The following is a 24,765-nucleotide window of genomic DNA, read 5'->3' on the forward strand; positions in this document are numbered from 1 at the left end:
CTTTTGATCCTGCTGATTTTCATAAATCTTACTAAAATCTGTTACGTTTTCTCCATTTGGTACTAATTTAGTTTCACTAATTTTCTTTTAATTTTGAAATTGAACTTTGGTGGCTTCAGATCAGAAACAACCATGAGAGAGAAACATCTCAACTTCTTTCAGTGTCACTTCCAAATTCCCACCACTCTCGCCATGCCTCGAGCTACATCAGAGTTCCATACTCTCACCAAAAAACAGGTCATTATTTTCTAATCAATAACTTATCTTCAACTACACTTGATTTTACTGACTTTTTTTTTTTTTTGTAAAAATAGCCTATTTCACATTTCCATAGTCTTATCTTTATTGCCCCCAAACCAGAGAATCTGAGTTTTTCTGTTACTCCTCTGAGAATAAAGTCTGTCAAGACCATTGTGTGGTCTTGACATCTGCCCAATCCAATGAGTACTAGTCAGCCCTGAGTTTACATGGCATATCTATTATATTTGACACAGAACTTCAATGACAGAACATGATATGGGTGAGTTTTCTTGAATTAATAGAATATTACAGGAATTCTTACAATTAAAAAAAAAGTTTCACTGTCTCCTCTTAAATCATGGTCTGGTGGCTGCTCTTGTCTAGGTAATACTTAGGGTAAATCTTCCTCAAAATCTGTACTTGGCTTCTTCTTTTCATGCAACAGTCTTTCTATATGAGCTCAATGAAACCCAAGAATTCAACTACTTTCTATAAATGGCAATTGGTGAGGTCTCTGGCATATAAATCTCCCATATATCTCTCTGAATAAATCATGCCATATTCATAAATGACTATTCATCATTTTACTTATAATAAAAGCATATGGACTGCTCAGAATATAGTAAATAATATATGGCAATTATAATTTTAACTGTTACTATCATTTATTTTACTGTAATAACTTTTTGCCTTAATGTCTATTTCCAGATTTAAACCCATTAAGTTTAATCTGTTTTAAAACTTGCATTCTTTTCTCAAAAGAATACCAAACCAGAAACTTCCAGGTCATCTTTCATTCTAACTTCACTTCCTCCTTATATTTATTTCTTGCTCATCTACCTTAATGAACCAACTATTATACAGCATAACCCCTGGAGTGTATCTCAAATCCCTTCTCTAAACCCACATTGCACTGAATCTTTGCTTCTATTTACTGAATATGTCAGCTTAGACAGGATATTTTACTTTGCTTTGGCTCAGTTTCCCCTTCTCCAAAATGGAGATAATAGAACTTAACTCAGAAACTATCTGAAGGTAACTTTATAAAGATTGAGTTTACACATTTATAAAGTTTTAAAATATATGCAGATAATAAACACAATAATAGGTCATATATCATAAACTTCTACAATAAAATCTTAAGCAATACAGTTTCTATTTCTCTGGGTCTTGATAAAATTTGAATCATACAATGGATACACAAAAAGAAACAAATTTCACCTTGTACTCACATGTGATTTTTGACAATTCCCTGTTAATTTAGTTATCTAGATATCTATGCTATTCAATTTATTGGATGGTAATAGAGACAGCAGAACTCTTCTAGAGAAGCTTAAAGTATGTGGCAAAGACAGGAAAATGAACAGAATGTGATAAATACTATTCACAAATCATTCCAAAATATTTCTCCTCCTTTATTCACTATATTAGGCCCTGAGAATACACTGGTTTAAAAAGAGAAAGATTAAGATCAGTACTTTCAAGGTGCTCTTCAATTTGAGCAGAGCAAATAAATATGTTTACAAACTGTGATAACTGACACAAAAGAAACCCACAGGTTTCATGATGAAGAATTGCAGGTGTTGGTATATAGCATGCCCTGGGCACCCTTGGCCCATGCCCACTCCAGCTTCAACTCTTTGGCCAGGGTATCCCAAGCATGGCATGCCCAGGGACCCCTCTAGATCACATATGGTCTAACTCTAGCTCCAGCATCCCACTAAGGCAGCCCCAGCATTGTGCCCAGGATCCCTAGCTTCTCAGACAAGCAAAAATAAAGGAGTTCATCACCACTACACCAAACTTCCAAAAAAAGTTAAAATGTCCTCTGTAAGTGGAAAAGGCCATAATTAAAGATATTTCACTAGTAAAGGCAAATATATAACAAAAGGCAGTAGACTAGCCGCTTAAAAATCTAGTATGAAAAATGTAAAAACCCAAAAAAGATGTAAATTATGGTATCAGCAACATAAAAATGTGTGTGGAGTACAAATGTAGTACTTGTAGAATACATTGGAAATTAAGTGATTATCAGCTTAAAACAGACTGCAATATTTATAATGTTGGTATAAGTGTACCTCATGGTAACCAAAACCAAACCTGCAAAAGAACCTAACAGACCAAAAACCTACAACATATACAAAAAAGAAAGGAACCCAAAAATAACAAAATCATCAAACTACAAGAAATCAAGAGAACTACAAAACCATGCAGAAGACAATAGCAATAAGTATATACCTATTAATACATTTTAAATGTAAATGGACAAAATGATCCAATCAAAAGGCATAGGGTGGCTGGATGGATAAAACAAGACCCATCTATATGCTGCTTTTAAGAGTCTCACTTAGCTCTAAAGACACATGCAGATTGAAAGTGAAAGGATGGAAAAAATATTCCATGGAAATGGAAATAAAGCTGGAGTAGCAGTACTCATATCAGCTAAAATACACTTTAAAACAAAGAAAGTGACTCCAAGAAGACAATGTAACGTTTGTAAATGTCTATGCACCCAGCATATGAACATGTAAATATATAAAGCAAATTTTATCAGATATAAAGGGAAAAACTGACAGTAATACAAAATAGAATACCCTACCTGAATCAATGAAATGGATCATCAGACTGAAAATCAATAAGAAAAACAATGGCCTTAAACACCACATTAGACCAAATGGGCTTAACAGATATATAGAGAACATTTCATCTAAAATCTTCAGACTTTTTTTTAAGTGCATACTGAACATTCTCCAGAATACATCACATGTTAAGCCACTAACTACAATAAATTAAAAAAGATTGAAATTATATCAAGTATCTTTTCACCCACTATATATGAAACTAGAAATTCATTAAAGAAGATAACTAGAAAAATAAAATGTGGAGAACTACGCATGCTACTAAACAATGTGTCAATAAAGAAATCAAAGTGGAAATAAATACCTTGAGATAAATGCAAATGAAAACACAACTTTTCAAAATCTATAGAATATAGCAAAAGCAGTTCTAAACGAAAAGTTTATAGTGCTACAGGCCTACCTCAAGTAAAATCTCAAATAAGCCATTTAACCTTACACCTAAGAGAAAATAAACAAATTCAAAAATTAGAAATAATCTTAGTGGAAATACATTAAATAGAGACTTAAAAAATAGAAAAGATCAGGCAGCTCCGGTGGCACAGCGGTTTAGCGCCGCCTGCAGCCCGGGGTGAGATCCTGGAGACCCGGATCAAGTCCCACGTCAGGCTCCCTGCATGGAGCCTGCTTCTCCCTCTGCCTGTGTCTTTGCCTCTCTCTCTCTCTCTCTCTCTCTTTCTCTCTATGAATAAATAAATAAAATATTTAAAAAAATAGAAAAGATCAATGTGGAACTAAGAGCTGTTTTTTTGAAAAGATAAAACCATTAACCTCTAGCCAGAGGTTTCAAGAGAAAAAGAGAATCTATACAAATAAAATTAAAAATAGAAGTCACACTGATAGGGACGCCTGGATAGCTCATCTGCCTTTGGCTCAGGGCCTGATCCCGGATTTCCGGGATCGAGTCCTACATCGGGCTCCTTGTATGAAGCCTGCTTCTCCTCCCTCTGCCTGTGTCTCTGCCTCTCTTTCTGTGTCTCTCATGAATAAATAAATAAAATCTTAAAAAAGAGAAGTTAAACTGATATTACAGAAATATAAAGGGTCATAATAGACAACTATAATTATACACCAACAAACTGGACAACCTAGAAAAAATGATAAATTCCTAGAAACACAACCTTTCAAGATTGAATTTTGAAGAAATAGAAAATGTGAATAGGCCAATTACAAGTAATGACATTGGATCAGTAATTTAAAAACTCTCCAAAAAATAAAGAGGAAGGAATGTTTCCAAATACTTTTTACAAGGTCAGCATTACCCGGATACCAAAACCAAAGGCATCAAAAGAAAAAAAAATTACAGGCCGATACTGCTGAAGAAGATAGGTACAAAAATTCTCAACAAAGTATTAGCAAACCAAATTCAACAATACATTAAAGGAACTATACTGCATGGGGCACCTGGGTGGCTCAGTTGGTTTATAGTTCTTGATTTCAGCTCAGGTCATGATCTCCGGATCCTGGAATCAAGACCTGTGTTGGGCTCCCAGCTCAGGGGGGAGCCTCCTTATCTTCCTTTCCTTCTGCCCCTCACCCTGCTTGCTCTTTCTTTTTTCCTCTCTCTCTTAAATAAACCTTAAAAAAACCATACAAAATAACTATACCCCATGATTATGTGGAATTTATGCCAAAGATGGTTCAACATCTGCAAATTAATTAACATTACATACCACATTAACAAAAATGAAGGCCAAAAATCATATGATCATCTCAGTAGATGAAGAAAAAGCATCTGACAGAGCTCAAGATCCACTTGTGATAAAAGCCCAAAAAAGTAAGTACAAAAGAACTACACCTCAACATAGGAAAGGTCATAGATGACAAATATACAGCTAACATCATACTCAAGGGTGAAAAACTAAAAGATTTTCCTCTAAAATCAGGAACAAGACAAGAATGCTCACTCTTGCCACTTTTATTCAATATGGTACAAGAATCCCTAGCCACAGCAATTAGGCAAGAAAAAAAAAAAGGCATTTAAATTGGAAAAGAATTAAATTGTCACTATTTATAGAGCATGTCCTGTATTTGTGTGTATAGAGCATGTTTCTGTATACAGAAAACCCCAGACTCTACCAAAAACTACCAGAATAAATGAATTCAGTAAAAGTCACAGATAACAAAATTAACATGTAGAAATAGGCTGCATTTCTATACACTAATAACAAGCTATTAAGAAAGTAATCACATTTACAACTTCATCAAAAAAAAATACCTAGGAATATGGGCAGCCCAGGTGGCTCAGCTTAGCACCACCTTCAGCCCAGGGCTTGATCAGACCCGGAATCGAGTCCCACATTGGGCTCCCTGCAAGGAGCTTGCTTCTCCCTCTGCCTGTGTCTCTGCCTCTCTCTCTCTCTGTGTGTGTGTCTCTCATGAATAAATAAATAAAATCTTAAAAATAAAATAAAAATACTATCCAAAGCAAATTACAGATTCAATGTAATTGCCTCAAGTTACCAACGTTATTTTTCACAAAATTACAACAAGAAATCCTAAAATGTTTGTGAAACCTCAAAAGACCCCAAATAGTAAAAGCAATCCTGAGAAAGAACAAAGATAGAGGTATCATGCTCCCTGGTTTCAACTATACTACAGAGCTATATTAATCAAAGCAGTATGATACTGGCACAAAAAACACATAACAATGGAATAGAAGAAAGAACCCAGAAATAAGCGTATACAAACTGAAACAGACTCATGACAAAGTTGGCATGAATATACAACAGGGAAAAACCATCTTTTCAGTAAATGGTGTTGGGAAAGCCTGACCACTTTCTTATATAATAAACAAAAATAAACTCAAAATAGATTAAAGACTTAAATGTAAGAACTGAAATCATAAATCTCCCAGAAGAAAATATTGTATGCTGTTTGACATTGATCTTAGCAATATTTTTTTTGGACCAGTCTCCTTAGGCAAGGGAAATGAAAGCTAATAGAAGCAACTGAGAATATATCAAAGTTTTTGCACAGTGAAGGACAATGTCAACAGATGAAAAGGCAACTTATTGAATGGGAGAAGATATTTGCTCATCATATATTTGATAAGAGGTTAAAATGGAAAATACATGAAGATCTTACACACCTTAATATAAAAAACAAACGAGCAAACAACCCATTAAAATGGGTAGAAAACTTAAATAGTAATTATTCCAAAGAATACATACAGACAGCCAACAGGAACATGAAAAGATGCTTAACATCACTCTTCACCAGGAAAATGCCATTCAAACTGTAAGATTATCTCACACCTGTCAGATTGGCAATTGTCAAAAATATGAAAAATACTGTGTTGCCATGGATGTAGGGAAAAGAAAACCTTGCACACTCTTGGTAGGAATGTAAATTGGTATAGCCAACTGTGGAAAACAATATGGAGATTCCCCAAAAGGTGAAAACTACCATAAGATCGAGTAATTCCACTTCTGAGTGTTTATCCAAAGAAAATGAAAGCAACAAATCAAAGAGATATATGTTTTGAGTAACCTCCATACAGTGTGTACGCCATATATATACATGTATATGTATATATACACCTGTCTACACACAATGGAATACTACTCAGCCACAGAAATAATGAAATCTTGTCACTTGCAACAACATGGATGGGTCTAGAATGTATTATGCTAAGTGAAATATCTCAGAGAAAAACAAGTACTGAATGATTTCACTTATATGTAGAATCTAAAAAACAAATTGAAACAGACTCATAGGAAACAAACTGTGTACTACCAGAGTGGAGAGTGAGGGGGAGGTGGGCAAAATAGGTGAAGGAGACTAAGTGATATAATTCTTCAGTTCTAAAATAAAACATGGGAATGTAATGTAAGGGAATATAGTCAATTTTGTAGCAAATTTGTATGGTGATATATAGTAACTAGATTTATAGTGGGGATCATTTCATATGAAAATGTCAAATTGCTATAAGGTACACCTCAAATTAATAGGATATTGTATGTCAAGTATACTTCAATTAAAAAAACAAAGAATTGTGGTTGTGAAAAATGTTTAATCGGTAGGTAAGACATCCCCTCTGAGAAGGTAACACTGAAGCTGGTCATAAAGGTAGTGTGAGCACACCAGGTGAAGGGATTCAGGAAGAATCTTCCAGCAACAGGGTGGCATCTTTCAGACTAATGGAAAGGCAGCTGTGTGGCTCTTCCTACAGGATGAGTGAAGGATTAGACAGCCTGATACCTTCAAGAGGTGAGCAGGTGTCAGAACATGTCTTGCTTTGTGGGCCATGAGAACCATTTGGATTTTTATATAAGTACATTTGGTGCTTCTGAAATGTCTCAAGCAAAGCAATAATTTATGTTTTAAAAAGTGAAATGATAGGAAAAATACAGGGGTACTAGTGCAGTCTGGTGATCAAAGACAGATGTCATTGGAAGTGACATCTAAGCTAAGATCTAAGGATGAGAGAATTCAACTTGTCATTTTGTCTGGATCTATGTGCTGTAGAATAAGAGATATATGCAGATCCTCAGTAACAGAAGGCTAGAATTTGAACTTGTACTTATGAACTCACTCTATTATTTAGTCACAGAGAATATGAAGATTTACATATGATAAAACCCAAGCATGTGAATGAGGTAAATTAGATATCAACTATAGCATTTTTAACTAAAATTTAAGCTGAATTTTAACAACGAATGCAATATCCTTGAAATCTCTACTGCAGTTTTTTTTTTTACTCTATCTTTAGATAGATTTGGAAAATCATACATTCAGATTTATTTTTTTTTCTTGAGCCCTTATAGATCTCCAGGGCTATTAACCCAAAAATGTAATTTAAGTATTTTAAGTGTGTGCCATATCCACTTTATAGAAAAAATAAAGAGGCTGGATTTCAGATAAAATGCTCCCAAATCATATAATCTTAAGAGATGGGAAAATCTGGGTCCAATGGAGATACTACTTATGGCTAAGACAAAAATAAAATAATACATTCTTTTCCACTAATGAGTACATTCAAATCATTCATGGTCTCATTCAGCATGCAGATAGGACATGCCCTCTACATGGCATATCAGCATCTTATGAGGTGCTACAGACATAATAAAATAATACTCAGCCTCTGCAAGCAGAGTCTACTGGAGCAGATAGACAAAGAGACAAACTAATGATACAGCCATAAAGGATGCTCTGGGATATACAAAGTGCTATGGGGCATGCAGGAACGATACTCAACCTGGACTCTGCCAAAGCAAAAAGAGGGAAAGTTGTTCCAGACAGAAGGGACAAGGCAGGTAAGAGCAGGTAAGACAAAGCAGGATGAGTCTGAGAAAGAGCAGCTCCATAATTTGGCTGAAGGTGGAAATGGGAGGGAGCAGTTAGGTCATAGAAAGCCTGTGATTTTCATCTGTGGACAGTTTGGAGCTATGGCAATCTTATTTTAAGCTAGTGTGTGTCATAGTCACATCTGCTTTGCAAAAGCTTACTCTGCCTGTGATGCAGGTAGATTGGACCTGGTAGAGCCAGGTGACTGTCGTTATTCAGGAGGGTGACCGTAGACCCGGGGCAAAATCAGGTGCAGCATCAAGGGACAGAAAAGCATAGATTCAAGAATCAACAAAGTAAAATTCATAGTTTTGGGGAGACTGATTGGCTGTGGGAGATGAAAGAGAAGAGTCAAGGCTGATTGATTCCCCCTCAAAAAGCATGGAAGTAGAGACTAAATCAGGAGGTGAGCTAGGGATCTAGGAAAATTGTTCAGGATTTAATAATTCTATTCAAATTTCTAACTCCAGCAGTCCGTTAGAATGATGAAGGAGCCTATCTAGAGATATGCAAATCCTCTGCACCTAAGAGATGGCTGCTTTCCATGCCTCGAAAACAGGGAAGCATACATTACAACCCAAACTGAGCTTCCGCTTACCCCCCCAAAAAAGGTATCACAGTATTCCTCTCCATTAAATGTGAAAGTTAGAATGACTTGAGTATCGAGACAGACATAAAACTGACCTAACTACCATGAATATTGTGTGTACAAAGACAATCGGTACACTATATATTTTGGTTGTGATGAAGTATAATCTCAAATTTATCATATGCAATTCTTGATGTGTTTTCTCAAGGTTGGAAGTAATTGGAGGATCCTATAAATTAGACACTCAGAGTTCACCAAAGAAGTGTTAAAGCTGCTCTGTAAAGCAGATCAAAGATTCTGCTAGCTCTAATTTGGCAGTACCTGGGCTGAGATACCCACAGATCTTGCCCACAGGGATTTCCCAGAGACACACAACTCTGTCATATTGGAAAACATGTAGGGAAAAATACCTTATCAAGGACATCCACAAGGCAGTCTTGGCTGTGTTTGGATCCTGGCTGTGACACCTTATAACTCTGTGCATGTTCCTCTAATTTACAGTTTTCTCATATAAAAAGTGGGCGTAATACTATTTGCTAGTACCTGCCTCGGAAATGTGTTATGAGAATTAAATTAGACCATGCTCACATATGATTAGCTCATAATTAGTATGAGCTAATTAAATGTAATTCATTTTTTTTTTTTACAATGCTTGCACTTGTTTGAAAGACAAACACAGGTGCCACCATAAATTAGCCACTTCTGTCCTTTATTATCACTAGGACTGCTATATCAAGTATGTTCTATCATTATAGATTATGATGGGGGATCAATCTTTTACATAGTGCTATCATATTGTTCTCCGCAATCATACACACACACACATACACACACACACACACACACACACACGTATGGTTTTGTTTTTGTTTTTGTTTTTTTTACTTAGGTAATACTATGACTTACAAAACTAGGAAAATACTTTCCTGTTGAACAAAATCATGAGTTGCCACAGTAACAGAGGAGCAAATATGGTTCAGCACTCCGTAGATCAAGAAAGAAAAGTGAAAGATGCATGACAGCTAAATGTCAAGCTGGCCATCCTGGACCCACTGAAAAAGCTTTCCAATTCCATGTAGTAAACAGTGGTTTCCACAAATGTCTTATTAAACCTGAAGCTGGGCCAGTCTAATTAGTCCCAATCATGGCTAAAGCATGAGGAGCTAGAGGGGACGTTATAGGACTTCAATTACTTGGGCTTAAAGGTCCAACTATGGAAAAACAAAACAACATAGTAAATTCAGTGACAATTTTAGTGTTCAGGAAAATGCAAAGGCTAACAAAGAAACTACCTGTGCAGTCTAACAAAGAAAATAGCTACAATATTCTCTGGATAGATGTGCAACATTTAATACTGAAACTGTATTTTAAAACAACTGAAATTCTTTCTGTTCATTTTTTCAAAATCCAGTAATAATTCAGTGCCAATCATTCATAAATTTTTCTTTTTTTTCTTAAAATATTATATGTATTAATTTCATCGAGAGAGAGAGAGTGCACATGCACAAGGCTGGGGGGCAGAGGGAGCCCTATGGGGCTCAATCCCAGTACTTGGAGATCATGACCTGACGTTTAACTATTGAGCCACCCAAATCCCCCAAATTTGTTTTTTTCTGAAGTGCTTTCAGCTTGGTTGAAAAATTACCATATACGTCAACAATTATGAATAACTATGATAACAATGCATAACAAAAATGGTGTTGGGGTGGGGCCCCTGGGTGGCACAGTCTGTTAAGCATCTGACTCTTCATTTTGGCTCAGGTCATGATCTCAGAGCTGTGAGATGGAGATGCACGTTGGGCCCTACACTGAGCATAGGACCTGCTTAAGATTCTCTTTCCCCCTTTGCCTCTCCCTCTGTTTCTGTGTGCACTCTCTCTCGGTAAATGAATGAGATCTTTGAAAATTGGTATTGTGGCAAAATATTTAGGCAAACATTAGAATGTTAAAGTATCTTGCCCCATATTGATGAAATGTTTCCACTTATAAAATAATTGCATCTGATTGATAACTTTCTCATTAACTGTGAATATGACCATAATCTCTCCCATTCAAGTTGTATTCTGTGTAAGTAAAGGAAACTTCAGGCTCTAATTTTTGGATCATCTCTTTCATTTAGGAATTCAGATACAAATAAATTAGAAAGGGTGAGAACAAAGTTGGGATGGGAGAAAGCTCAGGAAAGAGTTTACCCATCAAGTTAGAAGGACGCAAACATGAAGTCAACACAACCAACTTCAGACAACATGACTTTCCAATTTTTAGGAAAGACTGAAGGTGAACAATTTTTTGAAAAAATATTTTCAAGGTATATTTCCTTTATAGTTTCATCCAAAAGCAGTGATTGACCATAAGGTGTTCTAGGATCTGATGGCCTAATGGCCATTAGCTTGTTATATGAACTCCTAAAATCCTTGAACCTAACTGTATTTCATTTTCCCCCTCTGAAAGTTTAGGTTAAAACTGATTTCTAAGATGCCTTCTATGATGAATACTCTGGAAACTTCAAGGCATCCCTTTCTCTCATCTTACAAATAGCTTTAATTTGAAACATCACTGGCACACAAACTTGGCATACAGAGAAGCACCTTTTCTTTAAGGGTGGAAAGCCCAGGTGCTTAGATTTTATCCTTAGACTGAACTAGATGTCAAGGAGTTCTTCCCTATTTCTACCCTTCACTTTGTTTTTTTTTTTCTTAGCAATATTTATTCAGAAGTATAAAAAGGTTGAGTTCCAAATCCTGGTATCTAGTGTCACAAAATAAAATTCACCTTGCTTCTTGAGGTGTAAAATACGAGTCACTTGTGCACTAGAAGTCATGATCCATGCTGGGCTGTGCATCTCATCCACACCTCCCCCACCCAAATACTCAGTCATGTTGGCTTTGGTACATGTTGTGTGAAAACCCAGAGTCTGTGATTGAGGAGACAGAACCAAAAGAATATGAAAAGTCCAAATTGTCTGCTTCTAAAGACTCAGTAAAAAAGACTAAATTCAATTCTAAACAGAAATACCAGTATTTGAACCTACTGATTACTGAGCCACATCCTTACGGAGAAATAAAAGCCAATGGTTCCCAAATGAATTTCGGTAAAATAGGCTGTTTTGACTTATATTTTTTATAGACTTGGGGAAACTTTAAGAAATGAGTAAAATATATGACATAAACACCTTATCTTAAAAAGTGGAACAGGTATTCCTACTTTGGTATCTGTTAAAGGAAAACGCTCAAATTTTACTAAATTTTTATGAAATCCACAAAAGTTATAATCTTACCTTGAGATATATGTACAAATACACACATATACATACACATACACTCATATCATATGCAAGAATGTAATCTAATAAAACTCTATTTCACTTATTTCTGGCGACAGCTAGGTAATGATTCTTAACTAATTACATCCATCAAGCAACCTAACTTTCAAGGAAGCCCTAGGTCAAAGGTAAAAGTATATTCTAACAATGAAATAGGTTTCATTAGATAGATAGCATTAAAAAACAAATAAAAGGTAATTAGCTGTTGGGTATGATTAAATTCTGGAGAATACAATTTTATCTTACTCTTTTGAAGTATGATGTAATCTAAATTGTCCGTGATAAACTGGTGAAGTTAAGTTCAAAAAGAGTCATCCATATACTAACTACCTTTGTACTGGTTCCACCTTTTCCTAAATTTACTCTAGTCCTTTGTGCTCTACTTTAATCAGGCTTTAGCTGGGAATTACTATTTCTAATGAATTTCTGAGACTTTCTGCCACCTATGTGAAGCTAGTTGAAAAAAAATTTTTTTTTCTTCTTTCTAGATTTATTTGGTTAGCTGAAGTTATTGAAGACAGTAATTTCATTTGTATGGAATGACTTACAGGGTATTAGTAACTAGGTCTTAGATGGTTAATAGGTTGAGAGCTCACTTCATCAATAACACTTAAAAGTTATTGTATGTTCAGTATATAGTAAGAACATGATTATCTCATTTAATTTTTACAACCACCTTACAGTCTAGTTCTATTATTTTCCCCTTCTACATTAAGAAGCCAGCTTTGTAATGTTCCCCTGGTGAAAAACTAGTGTATGCTGGGAGCAATAATAAAAGCTAGGTTTACCTAACTCCATAAATCTTGTTTTCAAACATTACACAATGATGACTCACATTGCCAAATTCTGCCCTAACAAAAATATATTATAAATGGGTTCACAAATTATATTAGACCCCAAGAAAACTCACAGAACAGTCTCAGATGTAATATTAAATGCTTGTTGTCCTTGCTGTAGGAAGCTGTATTATGAAAGACAATGCAGCTAAGGAATAAACCCTTTACCCAATGCCCATCTTGGATGTCTCCCAATTTTTAAAAGGGTACTGCATAATCTCTTATAAAACTGGAATTCTAATATACGTTATAAATCTTATTTAACCATGCACTAAAGTAATCATGGAGAGTATAATTAAATATGTTAATTCTTGGGAAATTATAACTCTTGAATTGCTGAAATTGAAATCTTTTCAAATCTGTGAATAACTTAAAAATCTACCTTAACTCTTCTCTGAAAAGAGGAGGGATATAAAGCCATCATTTCCAAAGTAATCACATTATCAAAACAACTCAGAAAAGATTCTGGGCTAATATATCTCCTCTGTAGGGTATTTTAAAACAAACAGCTGGGATGTGGTAAATTTGAGAAGAAAAATCAATTTTAAACAGTCATTTAACTTCACCACTGCTTTAAAAATGAAACTGATATATATATACATATATATATATGTATATATTTCTGAGTTGTATTTTAAATATGCCATTGGAAAGTGTGGCCAACGACCACGGGTTGCTTGTGGAACAAAACACCATTGAACAGAATATTTGCATATGTTCTCAGAAAGGTGCTGATGGCAAAAGAAAAAAGTCACGGTATATGGTTGGTGTGACGGCTCTTGCAGCACAAGCCCTGAAAATAGTACCTACCCAGTAATGTCAAGACACAGGCGAGTATGGCGATCAGGGCTCCCGTGCTGAGGCCGGCAGGGAGGACATAGGCCTCCGCATTGCAAGTCTGGGCTATCCCATCGGCATCGCAGTCACAGACACGGATGGTGAGGGTGTTGGTGCTGCTGAGGGAAGGCGACCCACTGTCCACGATAAAGATCGGCAGATAATAAACAGACTGTTCTTGTCTCCGGAAGCCATTTCTCCTGGTGAGAATGGAAGCTGTGTTGTCTAGGATAAAGAAAGCAAATGTGTAACACGAGATTTCTGAGGGACTCAGTTGGGCCAAACTTCATCTGATTTAAGGGGGTGGGGGGCTAGGTGAAATAGGTGAAGGGGATTAAGAGGTACAAACTTCTAGAAGAAAAACACACACACAAATTCATATGATTTAAGTCATTCTGTTTAGTGTCTTATTAGTTCTATTTTTTGTTAGCTCTATTACCCAAAATGAGTTCATTTTAATACATTTTAATGTATTTACGTCATACTACAGTTAGGACCAAAGGGAAGAGCTATAAAGTAAAACTGAATATGAAAATTGTCATTCATCACTTATTAATTGCAACTTTGTAAAAATTACACAGAGAATACCCTTTTATTTCTACATTTCAAACCATACACTCACAAAGAGGATGATTCAAATTAACAGGTTAAATATTTTTGCAGCGTCATCAGATAGTACAAATAAAAAGCCCAATCTATCTCTCTTTGACAAATCCAAACCCAATATAGAAACAAGCAAAATGAGACAATCCAGCTTTTTTTGAACTAAGTATACATAGATATGCAGAAGGGGAAGTATTGTGTAGTTTTTAAAATCCAAATTGGTGTATATCCTTACCCAAACCCCATGTACATAAACATTTGTCAGTGATAAAATAGGTCATTTGTATTTAATTTATATTCAATATTCTATCTAACATTTAATTATGAAACTTTTACCGGTGATCAATGAGTCTGTATCACATAACTGTGATTTCCATATCAGAAATAATTTTTTATCTACCAGCAATTTACCCAGCTAACATCTTAATTAACTAATTAGAGAATTTATGTGATCCTTTAAATTTACAGCCATAAAAACATAAATGAGGAAAAGAGATCATAGTTTCATCTAGTGCACTTTAATATGTATCTCCTTTCGAAGCTATTAAAAAGATATTTACCCAATGTTTATCATAAAAGAATTAACAATGCTCTAATGAAAGAGCAAGCTGAAATCTATTCCATCCAAATAGCACAAAACAGAAAGCTCACAGGAGACTGGAGAAAACACATAACCCAAAATTACAGATGTAGCAGAAAGAAAATTGTTCGATTTTCAGGTTCCATCTGGTAAATTTTTATGTAAACAAATCTTTTATTTTAAGACATGAATTTGAGGTGTTCATTAAAAATATGTACATGAAGTTGTTGAAGGATATTGTTTTCACTATGTTTCTATACACTTAATAGTATCACACACGTGTCTATTTCTTTACCTCCCAATCATTAAGATATTATATGTATTCATGATTTGATACATACAATTTTTTTCAGAGTTGTTGAACTGTAATCTAACCTGTTTGGCTTCAAGGAGTGTGTGCACACACAGACACACAATGAATTGAGGCACACGTGCACAAGTGCCCAGTATGTGGAAGAGAGCCCTATGCTCAGGAATGAGATCACAAAATCCATCATGTTCTCTATGTAATTCCTCTGATGGAAGATAAGAGCTGATCTTCTCTTATGCAACATGTTTTCCTCCAAGATAGATGCTAGGGAGGTCTGGGCTTGACTCAGGGAAATCTTTCTATTATGTGGCAGTGGGGATGTCCTATAAATCCATACATTTTAGTGCATGTACTGTCCAACTATCATGGTGGTACTGGATGATGACACATGGGGGATATATTGAGACTCTTCTTGGGAATGTCATAAAACCCCTCTCTGCATTTGTGCTGGATGAATCTAAGTGCTGAGAACTGTCCCAAATATGATTAAGTCAGAGAGTTTGGGATTACCCACACAGAGAATGCTCTTCCTTTTATATTACTAAAGGGACAAGATAGTGTTCTCATTTGCAGAGAGTGAGATCAGGAAAAATTCTATTTTCAGACTGAATTTTTGAAGGTCAAAGTTGGATTTTCTGCACTAAAGAAGATGGTATAATGTCCACCTCCTGAGTAAGTCTTTTTAGATGAGCCAATGTTTGACTCGCAAATCTATTTCTACATTTTTTCCCCTGGAATCTTATTCACATATTCAAACTGAAGGAATTATATTTCCTGTATTGTTAAGAAATACTCCTCTCTCTATATATATCAGTTGCAAATGCCCTTCTGCAAAAATAAATACCTTGAATGAAAACACCTGTGAATAAATTCAAAATAAAAAAAAGATAGGTTCTCCTACTTCCTTTAAAAGTTCTTATAATTTCCTATATGCTGTCTATATGTCTATAATTATATATATAATTGTCTATATGTTATTTATATATATGATAATTTATATATGCCTATGTGTCAGTCTATATACATTTATAAAATGTAATTATTATATAAGGATGTCTGTGTGTGTGTGTATATATATATATATTTAAGCAAAACCAGAATATACTTACAGGTATTTGTCAAAATTGTTCATAATGACACTTATGGAACTGGTAAGACTGCTTATTTACTTTTGAAGCTTCAAAATGAGATTTAGGATGACAAATTCTTTTGTTCTTTTTATATTTCCTCACATAAGGAATATGTCTTTTAATTATGTGCATAGATTAATTCTATTTTCATGTTAAAAAATAAAAGAATAACCGATACTACTACTAAAAAGTCAAGTTGATTTAGGTTGAAATCAAATTAGAAATACCAATTATTTTCTTAATGTCTCAAATCATACCTATGTAGTATAGGCTTATTAATACATTTAGCTGGACCTCAAAGACTCAAAGGTCTAGAAGAAAAGTCAGAGAGAGATGAATCTGGCTTCTTCCCTATTTGGACTGAGGCCTGAAATGATTTAAGTAGCAGCTGCTGCTTCATGACAGCAAATCCATAGATAAAAATTACCTGAGGGGCTCATTGCCCTTTAATTAACGTCCTTGCTAGTATGTGTGTGTATGTGTGTGTATGTGTGTGTACATGCATACATATCTCCATAATCAGCATTCCTGAGCAAGAAAAAGTAGTTGTTTAGAGAGTCTGTACCTGCTGCCTCCACTGGTGACAATAGTACCTTACCTTTGTTGTCTTTCAATGAAAAGTTGTGGTTATTTGTTGCATCAGTTGTTAAGCTGAAATAAAACTGGTGTCCATTCGATGGCTCATCTTTATCAACAGCACTGATCTTCTGGATAACCTAGAGGTGGAGAATTAAAGCATGAAAGCATGTTGCTGTGCTCTGCTATGTTTTGTGTGACAGGACAGAGCAATTTTATATCTTATAATAAATATCATCTTCCTAGGAGGAAGGACCAGATGTACTAACATGAACCTAATCTAAAAAGAGCTCTGAAAAACAAATCATGTCCCTTTGAAAACTCATGTTTGCATTTACTTTTGTGAATCTGAGAAATAAGCTGTACCAACTGATGGCACCAGCCCAGTTCACATCACAGAATACCGCACAATATGGATGAGTAGAACAAATCACACCAAGATTAAACTATACTTAATTCTTAGAAGTTCCAGGTATGCAAGCCCTGTTGTGTAAAATGGGAACAGCCCAATCAAGTCTCATATGCTAGATTTCTCCTTAAAGGAGGAGTCAAAACCCTCCACCATTTACCATGGCTTTTATAATGTTTACCTTTCTTCCTGAGAAACTTCATCATCCCAATTAAACCAGAATTTTAAAATTCCTTCAATATTAGTTTATGCCACACATCAAAGTGTTAGTTTTGCTGAGACATGCTGATTATGTTTTATCTTAAAGCTGGAAGAATTTCAAAGGCAACTGCTGCTGGATATTTTTATAGAAATCACAAGCTAGGAGCCTGGTGTGCTGAAAGCTCTTACCTGCCCTGGCTGGGCATTTTCACACACAGTGGTTTCATACTCCATAGCAAATTCGGGGGCGTTGTCATTGATGTCGAGTATAGTAATGGCCACATAGCCTCTTCCAACTTGAGATGGATTCTCTAATAAGGAGGAAAATGTTTTATCATTTCCTCTGAGGCTAAAGTTATTATTTCATTGCCATTTTACTCAAGCAACTCCTATTAAAAACAATTAGAATCAACCAAAATGGTTGATCTCTCTAAATCATGATTCTAATACGAAAGTGACTGAACTTTGAATGGAATGTAGACACATAACACTAGACTTCAAGGGAGCAACAGAAAATTTGATCCAAATGTAGTACATGTGTGTAGTTATTTGAGTCCCTGATGAGAAAAATCATTGAAAGAATGAACAATAAACCATGAATTTCAACATTCTTTGAAGCTTGAGTGCAGATTTGTATGACTGTACATATACATTGCATATGCACATATACTATATATGTAGATAATATGCATAACATATAACATTTTATATTTTATAACATTTTATAATATTTTTATATTTTATGACATTATAAAGAATTATTATAACATAATTATGCATTGTTCTTTACATGTTTTCCGTAACAGGGGCTAAAATTACTTCAATGTCAAAATGAGAATCTGAGTGTATTAGTTATAGATCAATTTAATACTCTTTGTAAGCTACTGGACCAACTCTAAATCAAAATAAATGCAGCCTAAAAAATAACACTACAGAACAACAAGCAGCCCTCTGAAGGTATTTCAGGCCCATTATTTTACAGTAATCTCTTTTCAATAACTTTTGAGTGTCAGCAAATAAAATTAGTGAATATAAATATATTTCACAGGTTAAAATTAGAGATTTTCAAGATTTTGCTTAATTTAAATAAGCACCCAATACAACTCAAGCAGAAATAATTACCAGATGACAACCCATTCTCTACTCTCAATGTCCTCCATCCTAACATAATGTTAAACCTTACAACTTACGGCTCTCCATTGCAAGAACTGTGATATTATGAATAGCATTTGTCTCTCGATCCAAGGATTTGGCAGTTGTAATAACTCCACTGTTGGCATCAATATTGAAGTATCTCTCCAAGTCTGTGTTTCTGTCAATTGAATACCTAATTGAACATTAAAGAAGAAAGAAAAAAAACTTCAATATTTATGTTTGATTATAATTTGCTAAATTTATTTCATTAATTGCATAGCCAACCACCAAATCCTGCTGACTCCACAATCTGTTATAGTATTAGCATAAATACATGCTTAGTCTGAAACTTCACCAATGTTATAATATACTTGGTTCACAACTGCTTGTCAGTAATCTTTTTGCTTTTCTGTCAGTAAAAAATAAACACCCTAGTATAGTTATCTTCGCAGTGGATTTGAACTAATAAAATAAACTTCAAATTTATTTTATTATTATTTTGGATTCTCCAAATCACTTACTATAGATTTAGTAGTCTTTATCATGGTTATAGGTCCCTGTAAATGAACCATCTATAGACATCTTGCCCTTTCACATACGCTTAGTAACATCATTTGTCTTGACAATAAGCCTGATCTTAATCCCTCCATTTAAAAAAAAAAAAAAAATCTCACTCAAGATCTTGAACAGGATTCCGTAAATATATTTCAAGGTAGAACTCTTAAAATTACATGAATATTTTGGTGTGTAGAGGCATTTTCTTAAAATATCTGTCATCCAAATATTAGTGAAAAATGACTGTTCCACCTGAATTCTTATTCCATTATACTCTTATATGTTCCATACACAAAATTTGCCCACCTCCCACTACTGTTTTCAAACACCATGCCCCTACTCCCAGTAGTTCTAGTTGAGTGAAGGAACCTCATTTAAAGACATAATTAAACAAAAGAATAGACAAGCAAACACATACCCAATATAACATATTTAATGTTTCCATAGTTCTCCAACTATTATTAGAATCATCTACTTCTAGCCTGCTGTACTACAAAATGCTAGACATATAGCAAGGGAAGAGAAGGCATGAGAAAATTATAAAATTAATCATAAACCAACAAATACTGTCTTTATCCAGCAATAGGTATTTGGGTATTGAGAATATTAGGAACTTCTTTCTCTTTCGGTTTCTATTTTCTTGATGCCAAATGAAACAAAGTTATCAGCTGAGGGAGCAAAGAAGAGAAGATAGTTTGAGAAAGAAGGAGAAGTCATTTTTTAGAAATGACAAATATATATAAATATAAACACACAAATGCACACAGACTAGAGAATGTATAATAGAATGGCTAAGCATTGTGGATTTCCACTTTGAAATTACATTCATCAATTTAATGAGACCAGTCATCCTCTTTTTCTGTTTTGCTCTGTTATCATCCATATGTTTGAAGGTGCACAAAGAACATAGGATTGGGTTTAACAGTCATGGACAATGGAAGGAGAGACAGGGGTATAGATGATAGAGGCATGCACACAAGAGTAATAATAATGAAGGCCCACAGTATGTAAGTTGCTAAGGAAGAACAAAGGAAATAAACAAGGGACCATAGATTGATATCGAGAAGCTTCTGACAGCATCAGTAGATTGTAAATCCCTATCAGGTTGCAGAATTCCTAGAGTGGGAGGTGGTGGACAGGGAGATTCTTGAAGCAGATTTTCAATAGTAGCATATATATAAGAGCTGACAAGTCAAGAGTATTTTATAAAAATATACGTCTAAATCAAGGCAGAAGAACATCACAGGAGTCAAGAAGACCAAGGAAGTAAAAGGAAACATGTTTAATGAGTCATCAGTGTAGTTCAATCAGTGACCAATCATCATGCCAGGAGTTACTCTAGGAAAGAATAAAATGCTCCAGGGACTAAAATCCTCAATGAATTAGTGTGATTACTGTATATTTGATGGTTGATATCAACATGGAAGATTCTAGGTCTGACGACGCATTCCACAGAAGAGTTGAGAGCTTTGCAGGAAAAAGAAAATCAAATTGTTTGAAACGATAATGGCAGTGTAAACAAAATGTACTCATACTTCCAGGATCTCTGTGTAGTACGTAGGATATGAGAAAAATAAATATTGGCTCTTTCCATATTCTCTTTCTTACCATCCTTCTATTATAACTGTCTTCATTCATGTCAAAATCAAACCGTTCCACTTATTTTGCACATCTCATCTGTTCTGACCTCAAAAATGTTTTTCCTTGCAATAAGATATTTTTCCTCTGTACTTTATTTGAATTGAAAGCAAATATATTTTCTACTTTCAAAAACAAATTCCCTCCTTGTGTGTCCAGTTCATTGTTGGCTTTCTGATCAAATCCATCATTCACCTCCTCTTTGTTTTCTTCTTACTATCTCTCTCACTCAAATATGACTGATCACTGATTCCTCTTTAAAACACATTCTCCATTTGCTTTTATTAGTGTCACATATTTTTTGTGTTTCTTCTTACTGCTCCTTTGCCATCACCTTGGCTAGTTCACCTTCCTCTCTGTGACTTTTTCTTACTTAAACTCTCTGAAAACTCTCCTGCAGGTCCTCTTCTCTTCTTCATATAAAATGCTTTTCCTTTGCAATTCACACAGTTCATGGCTTAAGTAACTTTGATATTTTTGATTACTCTCAAATTTACATAAAATATCCTTTGCCCATCAGACTTCCATATTGAATTACCTGCTTAATTTGACCACATGGATATACATCATGAGCTGAAATGCAACATGTCCTAACTGATGTTATAATTCCTACAGTTTCCCAAGCCTCCACCTCTCCTACTCTTTCCCTTCCAGGTAAATGACACCACCAATCACTTGGTTGTTGAAACTAAAAATCAAGAATTGGTTGGTGACTTGTTTTTCTCTCTTACTCTTGCATCCACTTTCTCAGCAACTCCCAATGACCACACACTTAACCTAGATTTTGCATTTTTTTATTCCTTATCATCATACTTAGAGAAAACCAAAACCTGATCTCTTAGGCTATGATGAAGGGTGTCAGGGCAGATGTAGGGAGAGAATGAGCTGTTGGCTTGAGAAGAGCTGGAAGATCTTGGCAAGGACACTGTCTAGAGCACTCTGAATGGCACTTGTGCTTCTTAACCACAGGGACTTGGGATCACCTAGGATTAAAGGTGTTTCCTATTTTCTACCAGTCCCTCTAGACATACAAAAAACTAGATTTTATATATGTGGCACTCACTACTGTATAAAGTTACTTGAGGAAAGCAGTCCCTCAATCAAGAGAAATAAAGAAAATATGGGCACTCTACAGAGTGAGGCATACCACAAGTCTCTCAGGAAGGCTGACTGAGCCAAAAGAAAACGAAGACTCTAAAGAAGTTTGAAGGGGCACTATCTTTGCAAGTCTGGACCCACTGGCCTCAGCCCTGAGATGTTTGATGGCCTGAATAAACTAGAGTCTGAGTAGAAAGGATCAGTGTTTCTCTAACCACATACTAAAGTGAACTTCAGTGCATCTTCTGGTGCTGTTAGGAGTGTGTGGACTCATCATGATACCTCTAGGTTCTGCAAATCACAGCCTAAAAAACTTGGCCTTTGTCAATATATGTTGGAGTAACCACTTAGAGAAATCATTTCTGTATTTTTGTTGCTACAGTAGTTAAAGCTTCTGGCCTATCCATTTATTAGACAGACAGCTCAAAATCTTAATATCCAACCCCAATCCTTTTCCTGGGAGTTGTAAACTGCTCTAGATACCTGCACAGCATCCTCGGCTCAAACTCAATCTCAATATTTCTAAAAGCAGATCCATCAGCCTTTCCCCCAAACTATCCCTCCTTCAGGATTCTTCCATTTCAGAAAGAGTTGAGTATTTAAAGCATAGTTTACATTTTTTTTTCTGAATCCTCAACTATGAAAGGTCATGTGTGATGAAGACTTCTATTTCCATACCTCCTATTCATTTGCCATTAATTCTTATTAATAGAGCCCTGCTTCTGTTAGTGGCATCCATGTGTTCAGCTGAGCATTTGCTAGTCTCCTAGGTAGATGTGCTATTCGTGTCCTTATACTGAAGTTTTAGCAAATGAGATGAAGAGAGTTGAGTAAGCATCATGAAAAAGTCCTTAAATGATAACAGAGCTGTTAATTCAGTTGGTGTTCGATTTCTGCCCCTTCCCCTCTATCTCACCTGGGACATGAACACAATGGGAAGAGATCCAAAAGCCATCTTGTAAATATGAGGTGATGAGTGCTTGGTATGAGAAGCCAAGGCCCTTGATGACATTATACTGCCAAATTATCAGTCCTTGGGTGCATCACAACTCCAGACTTCTCATTAGTAAGTCATTAGTGTTAAGCTTTGTTGCTACTAGCCAAGCACAATTTCTAACTAGGGCAAACAGGTACTATTATTGTGGTATTTCAGTATTGGATACTAAAGTCTCACAGTTGATTGTGGATGGAGCCAAGATTCAGAACCATGTCATCTGAGCCATCTTTCCATTATTTACCACAGTACCTATAAATGAGCTTTTAGTACCTGCCACTTACAAATGCAGCTTCTTTTCACTTTTCCCCCAATACTCTCCTATCTAACACTGTCTGTCAAACTGATGTTTTAACTGATTAATAAGAAGATCACATGTGCCTCCATTTCTATGCCTTTCCCCATGTTGGTCCTCCTATACTCCACTTTTCTCCCTTTCCAGTTATTGCAGTCCTGGGATTCCTTGAAGATAGTCCTCTAGTATTAAAGCAGCAAGCCTTTCTAATTACATCAAAGAAAAAAAAAAGCCTTTTTTTTTTTTTTCTCTTTTTACTCAGGGTGTCTCTGAGGCCTCGGACATGGAGCAGGCACAGAGGGGCTGTCTTGGCTTCTCTAACTCATCCCCGTCTTTCCCATCTTTGAATGCCCTTAGAGCCTTCACTACTGAGACTTAATTGCCATCCTGGAGAACCTCACTCCTGCCTAAAATCACAGACCCTCAGGCCTCAGAGGTTTGGGCTTCGCTTGAAAACAGCAAATGGTTCAGGATGTGGTTGATTTATTTGTGAGGAAAAGGAAGGCTCATGGGACAGGGTCCTGCCATACATTGTTTTGAAGAAAATGGGTAATGGTTTTAGAGAGAAAGCCCAAGAATAGTATCAGAGAGCAGAAAGGTTTAAACCTAAAAGCTAAGATTTTTAAATTTTTGTCAATCCAACAGTTTTCTTCACCCTCAATCCACACACCTTCCCTGTTGTCCCCATAGTATGTTTCTCTTCTATCACACCAGTAATAATTTCAGGAAATATCATAAAAAATAATATAGTATAATGTGATGTGACTAGAAGTCCCCAGGATTCGAAGTCAGGAGATCCTGAGATGTTAGCATAAGGCTTGATCTATCAGTCATTTAATCCCTCAGCTCAAATTTATTAATCAGTAAAGTGAATTGAAAGGGAGAGTTCAAAAATTTTGTATGTGTCTGATCTTAGCAATTGTCCTATATTATCACAGATAGTCACCGCATATTTCTGTAACTCTAATTTCCCTAGGATCAAATAAAAAATTAGGGCACTTAGTACAGGGAAATCAAGGATGTACCTAAAGCATATTGCCAAGAAAAAAAAAAAAGAATAATTCTTAGTCAAAGCAAATTCTCTGAAATTTAGTTCATTAAAGCCATTCTGTTTTAAAAATATAACAAACACATATAATCCATAATTGGCCTTCCTTGGTTTGTATAAAGAAAATAGGCTGTCACTAAAATTCTTTAATGTTTAACGTAGTGAACAGTTGGAGGACACATATTTGGATCTCCGTGTTCCTTAGATCTTACATCTTAAAAAAATTATTCTACTTTAATTTAAACTAAAAACAAAAACCAAAGCAAACACAATTTACAAACTATGCTTTTTTAAGAAACCCTGCAGTATGTAGGATCTGTGGACTTTGTGCTCACGACCACAAACCACACAGTAGGAATTAAAGGACAAAATTTATAGCCACAACCCTGCTACTAAGCTACTGTACTTATTTGGGCTTTCCATTCACCATTTTTATACTCTTCTG

The 24,765-nt window shown here is 35.4% G+C and overlaps 1 protein-coding gene across 3 annotated transcripts in view; it reads right to left on the reverse strand.

Moving 5' to 3' along the window:
* CDH7 (cadherin 7) overlaps positions 1–24,765 on the reverse strand; it is a 125,489-nt gene that overhangs the window by 13,303 nt on the left and 87,421 nt on the right. For 2 of the 3 annotated variants that reach the window (XM_038525835.1, XM_038525834.1), the window contains exons 8-11: positions 18,749–18,885; positions 17,748–17,869; positions 16,971–17,088; positions 13,723–13,974 (exon numbers count right to left, since the gene is read on the reverse strand). In XM_038525835.1, the coding sequence (XP_038381763.1) occupies positions 13,723–13,974; positions 16,971–17,088; positions 17,748–17,869; positions 18,749–18,885 (629 nt within the window). The remainder of the gene's footprint in view (positions 1–13,722; positions 13,975–16,970; positions 17,089–17,747; positions 17,870–18,748; positions 18,886–24,765) is intronic. The other variant, XM_038525836.1, reaches the window with a different exon arrangement.

Source organism: Canis lupus, chromosome 1 (assembly GCF_011100685.1).
Source record: "Canis lupus familiaris isolate Mischka breed German Shepherd chromosome 1, alternate assembly UU_Cfam_GSD_1.0, whole genome shotgun sequence".
In the NCBI taxonomy this organism is placed as follows: domain Eukaryota; kingdom Metazoa; phylum Chordata; class Mammalia; order Carnivora; family Canidae; genus Canis; species Canis lupus.